A 13,393-nucleotide genomic window follows, 5' to 3' on the forward strand; every position below is an offset into this window, starting at 1 on the left:
AACTACGCCTAAGCCTAATAAGGCTAAGCCTAATAAGGCTAAACCTAAAAATCGGCTAAGCCTAAATATCGGCTAAGCCTAAAAATTGGCTAAAATAAATTAGTCAAAAATTCTGCATCTATGCCTAGCATTAATTATTATTTATTTATTTTAGTAAAACAATTTATTTCATTTATATTTAATGTAAATATTTAATTATTATCAACAAATAAACATGATATGATTTAATATTTTTTATTTATATTTTGAAATGAAAATAAATTTATTTATTTGATGTTTTCTTAATAAAAAAAATAATATGCTGCTATTGTAAAAATGTAATATTCATTTTAATATAATTTATTAGTGATTTTCACAATCTTCTTTGTAAATACATATTTTATTGAGGAATTATATTGTAAATTTTATTAGATAAACAAACCTTTTAGGTGAAATCTTTTATAATTTTTTTTTTATCAATTTTGTAAAATTATCTATTTTTTTTAAATGAGGTGTATTTTTTTAAATAATTTTTTTAAAAATATTTATATTAAACTTTTTTGATGTTATTTTATATGATCTTTTTAAGGATAATATATTAATGTGACAATTGTCATAATCGTTATTTTTAAAGTTTTTTGATTTTTTTTGACGAAAATAGATTAAAATAAGTATTGATAACAGGTTTAAATAAAATTTAGTGAAGATGTACCATAGAAAAATGACAATTGTCATAATCGTTATTTTCAATTTTTGAATTTTTTTGACGAAATAATGTTAAAATAAATATTGATAACATGTTTAAATAAAATTTAGTTAAGATGTACCATAGATAAGTGACAATTGTCATAATCGTAGTTTTTAAAGTTTTTTGAATTTTTTTAATGTAAATGGACTAAAATAAGTATTGATAACATGTTTAAATAAAAATTTAGTGAAGATATATCATAGATAAGTGACAATTGTCATAATCGTAGATTTTAAAGTTTTTTGACGTAAATAGTCTAAAATAAGTATTGATAACATGTTTAAATAAAATTTAATGAAGATGTACCGTAGAAAAGTGACAATTGTCATAATCGTTATTTTTAAAGTTTTTTGAATTTTATTTACGAAAATATGTTAAAATAAGTATTGATAACATGTTTAAATAAAAATTTAGTGAAGATGTGCTCTAGATAAGAGACAATTGTCATAATCATATATTTTAAGTTTTTTGAAGCAAATGGGTTAAAATTAGTGTTATAACTAATTTTATAGGTTAAGAAATTAAAATACAAATATTCCTTTTTTTTAAGCTAAAGATAATTTGATTGATAAATAATCAATTATTAACTCGACATTTTTTCTTCTATTTTTTCATAAAATTTGATGTAAATCAAAAAAAAAATCAAAAAGCTTTAAAAATAACGATTAAGACAATTGTCACTTTTCTACGGTACATCTTCACTAAATTTTTATTTAAACATGATATCAATACTTATTTTAATCTATTTTCGTCAAAAAAAAATCAAAAAACTATAAAAATAATGATTATGACAATTGTCACTTTTTTACGGTATATCTTCATTAAATTTTATTTAAACATGTTATCAATACTTATTTTAATCTATTTTCGTTAAAAAAAATCAAAAAACTTTAAAAATAACGATTATGACAATTGTCACATTAAAATATTATCTTTAAACAGATCATATAAAATAACATCAAAAAAGTTTAATATAAATATTTTTAAAACATTATTTAAAAAAAACACATCATTTAAAAAAAAATAGATAATTTTACAAAATTGTTGAAAAAAATTTATAAAAGATTTCACCTAAAAGATTGTTTTTTTATCTAATAAAATTTACAATATAATTCCTCAATAAAAAATGTATTTACAAAGAATATTGTGAAAATCACTAATAAATTATATTAAAAAGAATATTACATTTTTACAATGGCAGCATATTATTTGTTTTATTAAAAAAAACATCAAATAAATAAATTTATTTTCATTTCAAAATAAAACAATATAAATAAAAAATATTAAATATCATATTATTTGTTGGTAATAATAAATTATTTACATTAAATATAAATAAAATAAATTATTTTACTAAAATAAATAAATAATAATTAATGCTAGACATCGATGCAGAATTTTTGACTAATTTATTTTAGCCAATTTTTAGACTTAGCCCATTTTTAGGCTTAGCCAATTTTTAGGTTTAGCCGATTTTTAGGCTTAGCCTAATTAGATTTAGCCGATTTATTCACCTAAAATCTCGGCCGTTTTATAAATATTTTTAGAAAACTTTAACAGTAGTGTTGTTATACAGTTCGATTTGGTTCAATTTTTAAAAGCAGATCGATTAAGATTTTTGGCAAAATTATATTATTGGCTGAAATCTTCATGGAATCGTTTTTAAAAATTAACCTAAATGAGCCGTTTAACAATCTAAGAAAATATTTTATTTATACATTTCGGTGGAGGGGGGGGGGGTGATTAAATAAGGATGAAGGATTTTCATTAGCCTAAAATATTATTTACAATAACAGACGATTTTCGATGGGACAACCCCCCCCCCCTCCCTCTGGCTATGCCTATTAAAAATAATCATGCATATATATATATGTTATTTGTTAAAAAATTATTCTGTACCCTTTTTAAACAAATTGAGATTGAGATTTTCGCTTGAAAAGTTGATTAATAAGTCTATGTAAACCCCCTCATTAGATATTGGCTACATAACTGCCGTTAGACTAGGACTATTGTAAGGCCAAAGATTAGACAATACCAAGATGAAAGCCCGACAATTGTATAAAGTAAAATTTCCATAAAACTCCCCCTATTCTTGTTTACTTGTACCTATTAGTGTTGGTAAAAACTCCGATTTTTATAAATTTAAAAAAAAAGGGCGATTAATATTTTAGCCAAAATAAATGTAAGCCTAAAAATTTCTCATATATACAGCAGAAAAATATAGATCTATATATGCCAGATCTTTACGCTTACATAATATAATATTATTTTGGCTAAAATATTAATTGGCCCCTTTTTAAAAACACAGATAGGATTTTTAACAATGCCATTACCTAAACTAAGATTTTAAAAAAAATTTAGAATTAAGCCAAGGGTTTAGTAGCATAATATTACCATTGTTATGTTATATATATATATTAAATTTCGCAAATATTTAATGAATTTTTATATGAAAGTTTTATCAACCATAATAAACCTTTGGAGACGAGGTTAAGGTTACCCTTTAAAAAAATTATAAATATAACTTTTCGATGGTATTTGATGTCCAAACTCCCTTCATTTACAATCATCACCACGGTTGGCGCAGTCTGTGGCGGTATTCTTATATTCAAGTGATTTTTTTACTAATTTAAATACCCATTCATACTAGTGAATAATATTTAATTCTCACCCTAAGCTTATAAATTATTTTTTAAAAATATTTGGTCTGGTTATACTTTTAATTTTTAATATATATTTCCAACAAAATTAAGTACATGTAGTATAGCTTTTCTAGATATATTTATATTTATCCTTATGTAAGAGATTACATAAATGGGCCAGTGTACAAATGTAAAGACAATTTGAAAGATCAAACAGTTATCATCACAGGTTCAAATAAGGGAATAGGGAAAGAAATTGCCAGAACATTGGCCTCCAAAAGTTTTATTAAATTAAGTTATTTTTTTAACTGTTTTTTTTTATATAGATGCCAGAATAATAATGGCATGTAGGGACATGAGTAAATGTGAAGAAAGTCGTAAAGAAATTGTCTTAGAAACAAAAAATCCAAATGTTATTTGTAAATATCTAAATTTAGCCTCATTTAAATCTATAAACACCTTTGCGCAAAATATAACAAAAAGTTTGAATGTTTATATTATAAAAATTACATACATGCTATATTATCTTTTATATCAATAGGTGAAACAAACATTAACATACTCATAAATAATGCTGGAATAATGAATTGTCCCAAATCTTTTACACAAAATGGATTTGAAGCTCATTTTGGGGTAAATTATTTAGGTAAATTGAATTAACTTATTTTAATGTAATATTTTTTAACAGGCCATTTTCTACTCACATATTTATTGTTACCTAAATTGTTATCACAAGATAACAATGATAATAGACCTTCCAAAATCATAAATGTGATTGATAAAAGTTTTATAGGTGGAATTTTAGATTTAGAAATGATCAAGGAAGAAAGAAATAGAAATTTGCAAGTCATTAATAAAACAAACAAAAATAATAGGTACTGTTTTTTAATAATATAGTATTAATTTTCCAGACCAATGAATAAAACTACTTTTATAAAGCTACACATTTTTCTGAGGGATATAGGGATGTAATTAAAATATAAACATATTTTTAATGAAAAAGACAATTGTTGACCAGCCAGGGAGCAATATTGGTCTATCATCATAATGACTGCATATAAAACTTGTCTACAATACTATTGTAATGAAAACGTTCATAAAAATGCTATATTTTCTATTCATTTTGAGATATACCAGATCTAAAATTTTTTAGGTGGAATTCTATAATTTTTATTAGCAATTGAGTTCTATACTGAGAAAAAAAGTTAAACTTAATTTACCTGTTATTTTAAATTTATTTCAATAAAATATAAAGTAAAATAAAAAATTTATAAAAAATTTAAAAAATTTATTTCCATATGTGTAATACATCCATCCTTACAGCTGTTCATGGAATCAAAGCTATACAAATAAGTTCTTATCATATTTCCAATTGAAATCCTTTTAAAAACAATAAATAAATGATTGAAATTTAATTTTTTCTATACCTCCTGCACCTATAACTTCATAGTTTATAACAAGCTTACTCTTATTGAAACTATTTACAACACATCAAGGAAATAAAAATACAACACTTACATGCACTATACATATTTAATTATTCTGACCCCTTCTACAACTTTAAAACCCTCTAATTTTCCCCCACCACCTACATCAATATCTTCAGAGCTATAAAACATTTTCAATGAAATAAAAATAAACACTCACTGGTACAATAAATAATTGATTATTCTGCACTCATCTACAACAAAACCCATATAATCTAACAATCCATCACCAAAAATCTCAAAAATACAAACAAATGGTTCATGTGGTCCTTGTCCTAATATTTGTCAAGCAAAATTTTGATAACTATTCCTACATATATTCCAAAATTAATGGATAATACATGCCTAAATAGCTATGTGAAGCAAGAATACAACAATTATAAGTTTGGCAACTATAATCCAAATGCATAATTTATGCCCCTCTTGCCATAAATATACTAAAATTACCAAAGCTAGAAAGTTTCAAGTTCATGGCCCCCCATCCTCTAGATGCCTAGGTTCAGGGTTACCATGCATAACACCTACAGATCCTCCTCCATTCAGCCTATTAAATTTAGCAAGCCATCCCCTGCCTATTGTTGCTACCAACTTGCCCCCTAGTCAGCAAACTCCCAACTTACAATCATGGGCCAATGATTTTTTATCAGTACCCAATGTTTCCACCATATCCCGTATTCCGCGTGGTGCTCGCAATTTTTTTGCAGAATCCTTTAACAAGTTAATCCTATTAACAGTAAACAATCCTGCAAACCTATCAAATTGGAAAAACTTACTAAGTTTTACTAATTCCACCCTTAAAATTCCCGATAATAAAAATATCCAATTATCTAAACACATTAAAACTTCAATATCTCTTTTCAAACCTGACTCTATTCCAACCCCTACACCTCAGACCCACCAATCCAATCCACTCCCTATTGCCCATAAGGCTAAAATAGTTTCAAACAAAATAAACAGCTTTAATATCAATTCAGCCCTTCGGGTCATGACCTCTGAAGATTCCTTAGCTCCAAACAATGAGTCCACTCTAGAAGCCTTGCTTCTAAAACACCCTTCATGTGATTCAGAATTTGCCTTCTCAAGCCAAAACGATCATATAGCCCCTGAAATCAACTCTGATGAGACGATCAAAGCTGTCAGATCTTTCAAAAGAGACTCTTCTGGAGGCCTTGATGGCATTCGTGCTATTTTCATCCAAGACATTTTAAAACCTAACATATCATGCAAAACCCTCTTGCAGAACCTTACCAGGTTATTAAATTTAATTCTTAATGGGCCCCTCCCACCACCTATCATTCCTATTCTCTTTGGTGCCCGCCTTATAGCCCTCAAAAAAAAGGATGGAGGTATCCGCCCAACTGCTGTTGGGTCGTTCTTCAGAAGGACTATCTCTAAGATCATTGCCTCACGAATAAAGGAATCTCTTTCTTCATTCCTGTCGCCACTTCAGCTAGGGTTTGGTGTACCTGGAGGATCTGAAATTTCGGCCCATCTTGCTCGCATTACCCTCTCAAATAATATTCCTGACAATGTCGTTTTAAAACTTGATTTCAAAAATGCTTTCAATACAATCAAACGTCAATATTTCGTTCCCTTGTTTTGCCACAAATATCCTCAATATTCTACATACATTCTCAACAGTTCCTACTTTTTTAAAGTACAATAACAACATAATAAAATCTCAGGAGGGAATTTAACAAGGAGACCCCTTAGGCCCAGCCCTTTTTGCATCGGGATACACAAGATAATCCTAGATATTCAATCTATATCTAACCTCACTCTAAATTCCTGGTACCTCGATGACGGTATAGTCTCAGGCAACCTCTCCACAGTCATGTCCATTCCCCCCATCATCGAAAATCTCTCTTATATAACAGGACTATCTCTCAACTTCCCCAAATGTGAGATTTGCTTCTTAAACCCTACAACATCCATCCCTTCAGAAACCACATTCCTCGCCATCAACAGAGAAGAGATGACACATCTTGGATCACCGATAGGGGGTGAAAAAGCAATCGAAACTTTTTTAAACAAATCCCTCAACAATTTATCTAATTTAAACTCACTTTTTAATTACCTACCCACTCATCAATCCTTTTTTTTAATCAAAAACTATTTTAATATACCCAAAATCCTCTATGCCCTGAGATCCTCACCGATCTTCAAATGCAGCCATTTGCTAGTTTCCCACGAAACCCAAATTAAGGATCTCCTAGAAAACATATTAAACCTTAAATTCTCCAATTCATCTTGGCTCCAGGCCACCCTTCCATGCAAGTCTGGTGGTATTGGTATCCGATCCCCCTTACAACTTTCCCTCTCAGCCTTTATCTCATCTCGTCTTGCTGCTCAATCTATTATCGACAATGGATCTACTCCTTCAGATACTGACCTCTTGGGACAACAACTGCTCTCCCACCCTTAGCCGTCCCGCTTCCAGTACCCAAAAAGACTGGGATGCTCCTCTGATCGCCCGTTCCGTTGAATATCTTATTTCGAACAGGCCCTTTGAGGAAAATCCCAATAATTTGGTACTAAATGCAAACTCTGGCTACGAATGGTTGGAAGCCATCCCCAGCGCCAATCTTGGTCTCCTCATGACTGGCGAACAGCTACGTATATCTATAACTCTCCGCCTCGGCTGTAATGTCGTAGTTCCCTCCATCTGCATCGATTGTGGTCAGCCCATTGAATCGAAGGCTTACCATCCCTTGCACTGCAAGTTCTCCCGTGGACGACAACCTCGTCATAAGTCTATCAATAACATTTTACTAGCCGCCCTCAAAAAAGTTAATATCCCATCTACCCTCGAACCAGTGGGTCTTTCAAACGAATACGCCATACGCCCGGATGGTATTTCTCTCATACCCTGGTCTAATGGTCTTCCGCTAACATGGGATTACACTTGCGTTGATTTTGCTGCCAAGTCTAACCTCTCATTTTCTGCTATCGAAAAGGCAGAAATCCTTAAAAAAAATAAATACGCTTGCCTCGCCAACACTATGTTCATTCCTATCGTTACCAATACCCTAGGCATGTTTGGAAACGAGGCCCTCAATTTCATTAAAATTATAGGAAAAAAAATGAGACAGATCTCAGGGGACCCCAATGAAGGATTTTACCTTCGCCAGCAGATTTCCCTAGAAATTTGCCGGTCTAATTTTTTAAGTATTCACTCTTCTCTTGGATGATATATACCCCCCCCCCTTTTTTTAAAACCCATATATTTTTTTTTATAGTCTTTTTTAATGTCTTCATAGATCATATATATATTATATATTTCTTTTTTTTTATATTTAATTTTTAATATATCCATTTTAATATATATTTTTTAATCCTCTGTAATTTTAATGAAAATCAAAAAATAAAATACAGTTTAATATAAAAAAAAAATAAATAAATAAATAAATAAATTTATAAAATGATACCTTATTTATCATCAATTTGAGTTTGAATAATTTAATAAATGATTTTAAAGAATGAATGTATAAATAAGTATGCTCTATATTTTTAAACAAGAATTAAAATTTCTAATATTTCTGACAGAGGTAGACTAGATATTAGCCATCTATAAAATGAATCTAGATTATGAGGAAAACTGTAGGAGATGTGACTAAATATTTAGGATAGAGGATTTGTAATATATTCAGTGACCCACTTTTTTCTGATATATATTCTTCCAATCAACAATAAAAATGTTAAAATATAATTTAGAATATACATCATGATCTCATATTTAAAATATAAAAGACATTTTCTTAATACTCTCCCTAAAAATGTTTTAAAAAATGAATATAAAACACTGTAACTTTTAACAATGTTGTTAAACAGCTTGGTTTGAACCCATTTTTAAAAACACCCAACTCAATATTTTATCCAAAAAATATTATGCAAGCCTGAAAATTTTTCAGCGAAATCTCGAGGCTTTGGCAATATTTTTCTGGTTAATATATTGAGTTAGTCATTTTAAAAAATTTGCTCAAAGGAGCTGTTTAGCAACACTATACTTGGGCAATGATATATTAAGGTCTAATATATTACCAGTTTTAGGAACTACCCATTTTTGTAGAATTTGTCAAAATTTAATCTATATCTCTATAAATACAAATTGTTAAATTTATTGTATCTTTCAAAATTTTATTATAGCGACATTATTATTTTTTATATTGTCATTAGCAGGGTTGTGCAAAAGTCAAATATGATTTGGTCAATTGACTGATCAAATATGGTCAAATTCAAATAAATGTTTTTTAAGACAAATTAACTTTATTATATATATACTAATAAATGAATCTATGTAATATTAAATTAATTTTTAAATTCTATAATTAATGTTTTGCTCTCCATAGCAGAGTCATGTGAATTATAATAAATAAAATTTTTAATAAATCTTAGGTTATGATAATTTCTTACTAATTTTCATGAGATCTTCGAATTTCTTTTCTTCGTATGAATATTGCCCCAAACTGACCAATTTCCTTCTGAAAAAGAAGTATAACTAAGAATTGTTAGTAGTCACTTCTATTAATATTCATGATTGTTTTTTATGAAATTTATTGTTTCCCACATATTTTGGCTATTAAATATACCACCACTTTTATTTCTGAAATTTATGATATCACTTAAAATATTTAATTATCATCACTGAGTAAATGCATAATTCTTGTATTATATCACATGCTTTATCAAACTCACTAACACTAAGATGCTCCCCTTATATTAAGGGTCCAATTAGCAGTGTGACCACATGTATTTGTATTGTGTCTTCTTTTCAAACGTATTTTTCTTTTTCTTCAGGTGGAAATTATAAAATCATGGCATGATTGAATTATGTTTCCCAAAAAGCATCTCGTTTTTTACGTGGGCCAAAGTACATTTACCCCTTTCCACTTGCAACAATAAGATAGCTAAATGTTAAAGAATATTTTAAATTTTTCGTCCAAAATATTTCTATATCTTTTGGGCAAATATCCAACTTCTTCAACAGCAGCTCTCAGAGATTTCTTGCATATTTGTATTGCTCCTTAGTTTTAATGATGATGCCCATCTTGTTTGAATAAATGTACCCAATATATTATATATTGAGATCTAGTCAAATTACTAATGATAAAAATTCTTTTATTTTTATATTTTAAAATGAAAATCTTATATTTTAATATAAAGTTAAAATTAGATTGATGCCTTTATGATACAAATATATTTTTAAATAAATTGTAACGCAATTAGATTATGCTTTAAATACATATTAGTTAATTTAGTCAATATAAATATTTTAGAGTACTCGTTCAGTCAATTGATTTGATCGGTCAATTGACTGATTTGCCAACTCTGTAATAGTAATAAATAAATATATAATTCTTTTTTAATAAATAAAAAAATGATTTTTCGTTTCCAAAAAGACAATCTTTTGATCTTCTATGTTTAAATATAATTAACCCAACTCATAAAAGTGACGACCTCTATACACACTCTTTAATATTTATCACTTATAAAGAGATAATATAGATCAGCCTCTGCTAGAATATGCAGATACCAAATACGAAGCTATGCAAGCTTACATGGATAGCAAATTAGCCTTAGTTTTGATGAGTGATTCTCTAGCCCATAATTATAAATCTAGTAATGAATACTTTTTATAGTGTAACATTTTAAAATGATACCAATATATATATTATCTTCATTAATTTAAAAATAAATATTTATAAGCTTAAATATTTAAATGAGAAAAGTTTAATAAAGTTACATAAGCACATAAAATCACAACACAGAAAATTCACATCAATTTTTGGTATATTTTTTTAAATAATGATGATTATCAGATTGATTTATGGTAAATGTTTTAGCTTCGCTAGCCCTTATTTTCGCTTTGCTAAAAATAATAAGGTAAACTCTTTATTTATTGACTTGCGCAAAAAACGTTTTATTCTTAAATATATGAAATATTCTATACGTGCAATCTTATTTAGACACCGATCACCCTTTTACCCCTTCATAATGATGCCACTTTCCAGGAACCTTCAGACTCCAAACACTTTTGACTAGGCACCTCCAGCTCAGTCTCAAGGCGCGAGCCTTTTTTTTCTTTTAAAACTCCAAGTGAATCCCTTTTTTTGAAAAAGGTGCAAAGGGCTTTTTGTCGTCTTGGCGTTGAGGCATGGGACTAGTTTTTTAACGAAAAACTCGATCATGCCATTTCGGAGTGGCATTGAGCCGAGCCATTTACTCGCACTCATTGGCTCTAATATATATTATCCTGGTGATTAAATCAAAAATTTAAAAAATTTGTTAGCTTATTTTTCAATTACAATTAACTTTTATCCAATAAGACAAATTTTAAATTTTTTCAAAAAATCAAGTTGGAAGGGCTAGTTCACCAATTGCCCCCTCCCCCAGTAGTTATAGCACTAATTTTATGAGTCATTTGCAACTGAATTAAAGATATTGACTAAATTCCTGCAAAAAAATATTTATCATATTTTTACAGATATAAAATATTAAAAATATTCCTCACGTATTACATTTATTAATTAATATAGAACTGAAAGTGTATTGCGTTGATCCGGGATTGGTTAACACAGAATTAAGGCGATATTTGCCTTACAAAAAATCTCAGCTAGCCAGATACACATGGCGATCAATTTTCGAATATATGTTCATGAAAGACGCTCGTCACGCCGCTCAAACTGCCATTTATGCCTCGTTACATGAGATTGGTGATAGCGCTAAAAAAGAAGACGACGTCATCTATGTCACTAGGTCTTCATTATAAATTATTATTTATTTTACTTGCATGGACAGCGTCGCCTTTTTTTAATTATTTATCTAAGCATCTTTGTGAAATTTTTTGGACCTCTTGGTATTTCTAATTTATCATCTTTATTATTGGCATTGACAGTTTATTTTTGTTGTTTTGGTTTTAAGGTCCTAGAAGACATGTTGCACTCTATCTGAGAAATTTTGTAATTCGGGAATTATTTAAATTTTATATACCTTGGAAATATTAAATGATCTGGTTCGCTATATTATTTTTTCATCAACATTGATTAACTTATATAAAAGCTTTAAAAATTAAATTAAATTTGGCTAAAAACTAACATATAAAAAATTTATTATTGAAATTTTTCTAATAAACAAAAAATTTAATTATGTTATTAATATAGTAAAAATGGCAGATTTATTGAAACTCCGCTAGCAAAAATAGTTGATCCTGATGATAGAAAAGAAAAATTGTCCCGAGAATTATGGGAGTTAAGTATCAACTGGGCCCAATATGCTAATCAATCATGATTCCTAATTTATTTATATAAATATTTTTAGTTTTTATATTACTCATAATTATTTAATTGTGCAATCAAATTTGATGAATAGAACTAGTTTAGAAACATATTAGACCTATTGCCTTGATTTACAGTTGTGTGTGAGCACGTTTAAGCTTTCATAAATAAAATTTTTAATAATGATATTTTATGTAAAATATTTTTTAGCTCGGGCCTATTGAAAATTATTCGATTTTTTATTATCAGATATGAATAATAATAAAAAAAATTGACAAATAATTAATTTAAATTATTCACACTAAATATTTAATTTTTTGTAAATTTTAGAAATTATTATTTTTTTAATTAAAGCCACTCTTATCAAATATTATATTTTCTGACGCTTACAGTTTTAATTTTTTTGATTGTGATTGATATTCATGTTTAAAATTACCATAAGCTGTCTTCACATCCGATCCGTCAAAAGACAATCTCAATGATATAATTTTTCATATAGTTGCTTTGCTAGTTTCGATAGTCTCAATCTAAAAACATGATTGACTTTTAATCAAATATCAGTCTTCACTATGAAGGCAGCTTAGAACTAAATCAAAATAAATGGAAACTAAGATTATGCAATCAGAATCTTCTAACATACTAAAATTTATTAACCCCAAGCCAAAATCAAAAAAGATTAAAAAATAAGATTTTAACAATATTATTTTACCCCGATAATGATCTCCACAAAAGTCCCTTTCGCCTAAACTTTTAAAAACTCCAGCCTCAAAATCAGATATTTTACCAACGATACGAAATACCATTTTATCCGACAAGAATTTAACCTGTAATATTCCGACAAAAATACGACTCCATTTGGGAACGCAAATATTTATTTTTAATTAATTATATTTATATTATATTCTTTTAAATATATTTTATTAATTTTTATAGCTTTTTATATAATTTTTTATAAAAAAGATTGATTATAAATAAATTAAAAATGGAGGATTAGGGTGGTTGATCTGAAATAAAAACTGCCTTAAAATATAATATATATTTTCTATACTTTTTTAAGAAAAAATTTAAAGTAACGAGGAACTTTTTGCGTTATCGTTACTCAAAAAAATGCGTTACTTCTTACCTTTAAAAATAAGTGACAATAATGTTCTGTCCCAGTTTTATGCAATTTTCAGGATATATATATTAAATGATAAAATATAATATGAATATTATGATTTTGATAATAGATGATTTTTCGATGATGTAAGTTTTTGATTCGTT

General features: G+C 27.8%; 1 protein-coding gene across 3 annotated transcripts; it reads left to right on the plus strand.

Annotated features, from left to right (window-relative positions):
• The first annotated feature begins 3,174 nt into the window (after nt 1-3,174).
• Nucleotides 3,175-12,315, plus strand: LOC135923956 (retinol dehydrogenase 13-like). Of its 3 annotated transcripts, none has more exons than XM_065458986.1 (8): nt 3,175-3,339; nt 3,504-3,649; nt 3,696-3,851; nt 3,911-4,015; nt 4,058-4,244; nt 10,351-10,475; nt 11,393-11,612; nt 12,017-12,315. In XM_065458986.1, the coding sequence occupies exons 1-8, from the start codon at nt 3,269-3,271 to the stop codon at nt 12,141-12,143; spliced, it is 1,137 nt and encodes a 378-aa protein (XP_065315058.1). In that variant the 5' UTR covers nt 3,175-3,268; the 3' UTR covers nt 12,144-12,315. The 3 variants fall into 3 exon arrangements, with proteins under 3 accessions (XP_065315058.1, XP_065315060.1, XP_065315059.1); XM_065458988.1 differs by having other exon boundaries at nt 3,175-3,323; nt 3,531-3,649; XM_065458987.1 differs by having other exon boundaries at nt 3,531-3,649; nt 12,017-12,290.
• The last annotated feature ends 1,078 nt before the right edge of the window (nt 12,316-13,393 follow it).

This window comes from Gordionus sp. m RMFG-2023, chromosome 2 (genome assembly GCF_954871325.1).
Source record: "Gordionus sp. m RMFG-2023 chromosome 2, tfGorSpeb1-WG-v2, whole genome shotgun sequence".
Lineage (NCBI taxonomy): Eukaryota > Metazoa > Nematomorpha > Gordioida > Chordodea > Parachordodidae > Gordionus > Gordionus sp. m RMFG-2023.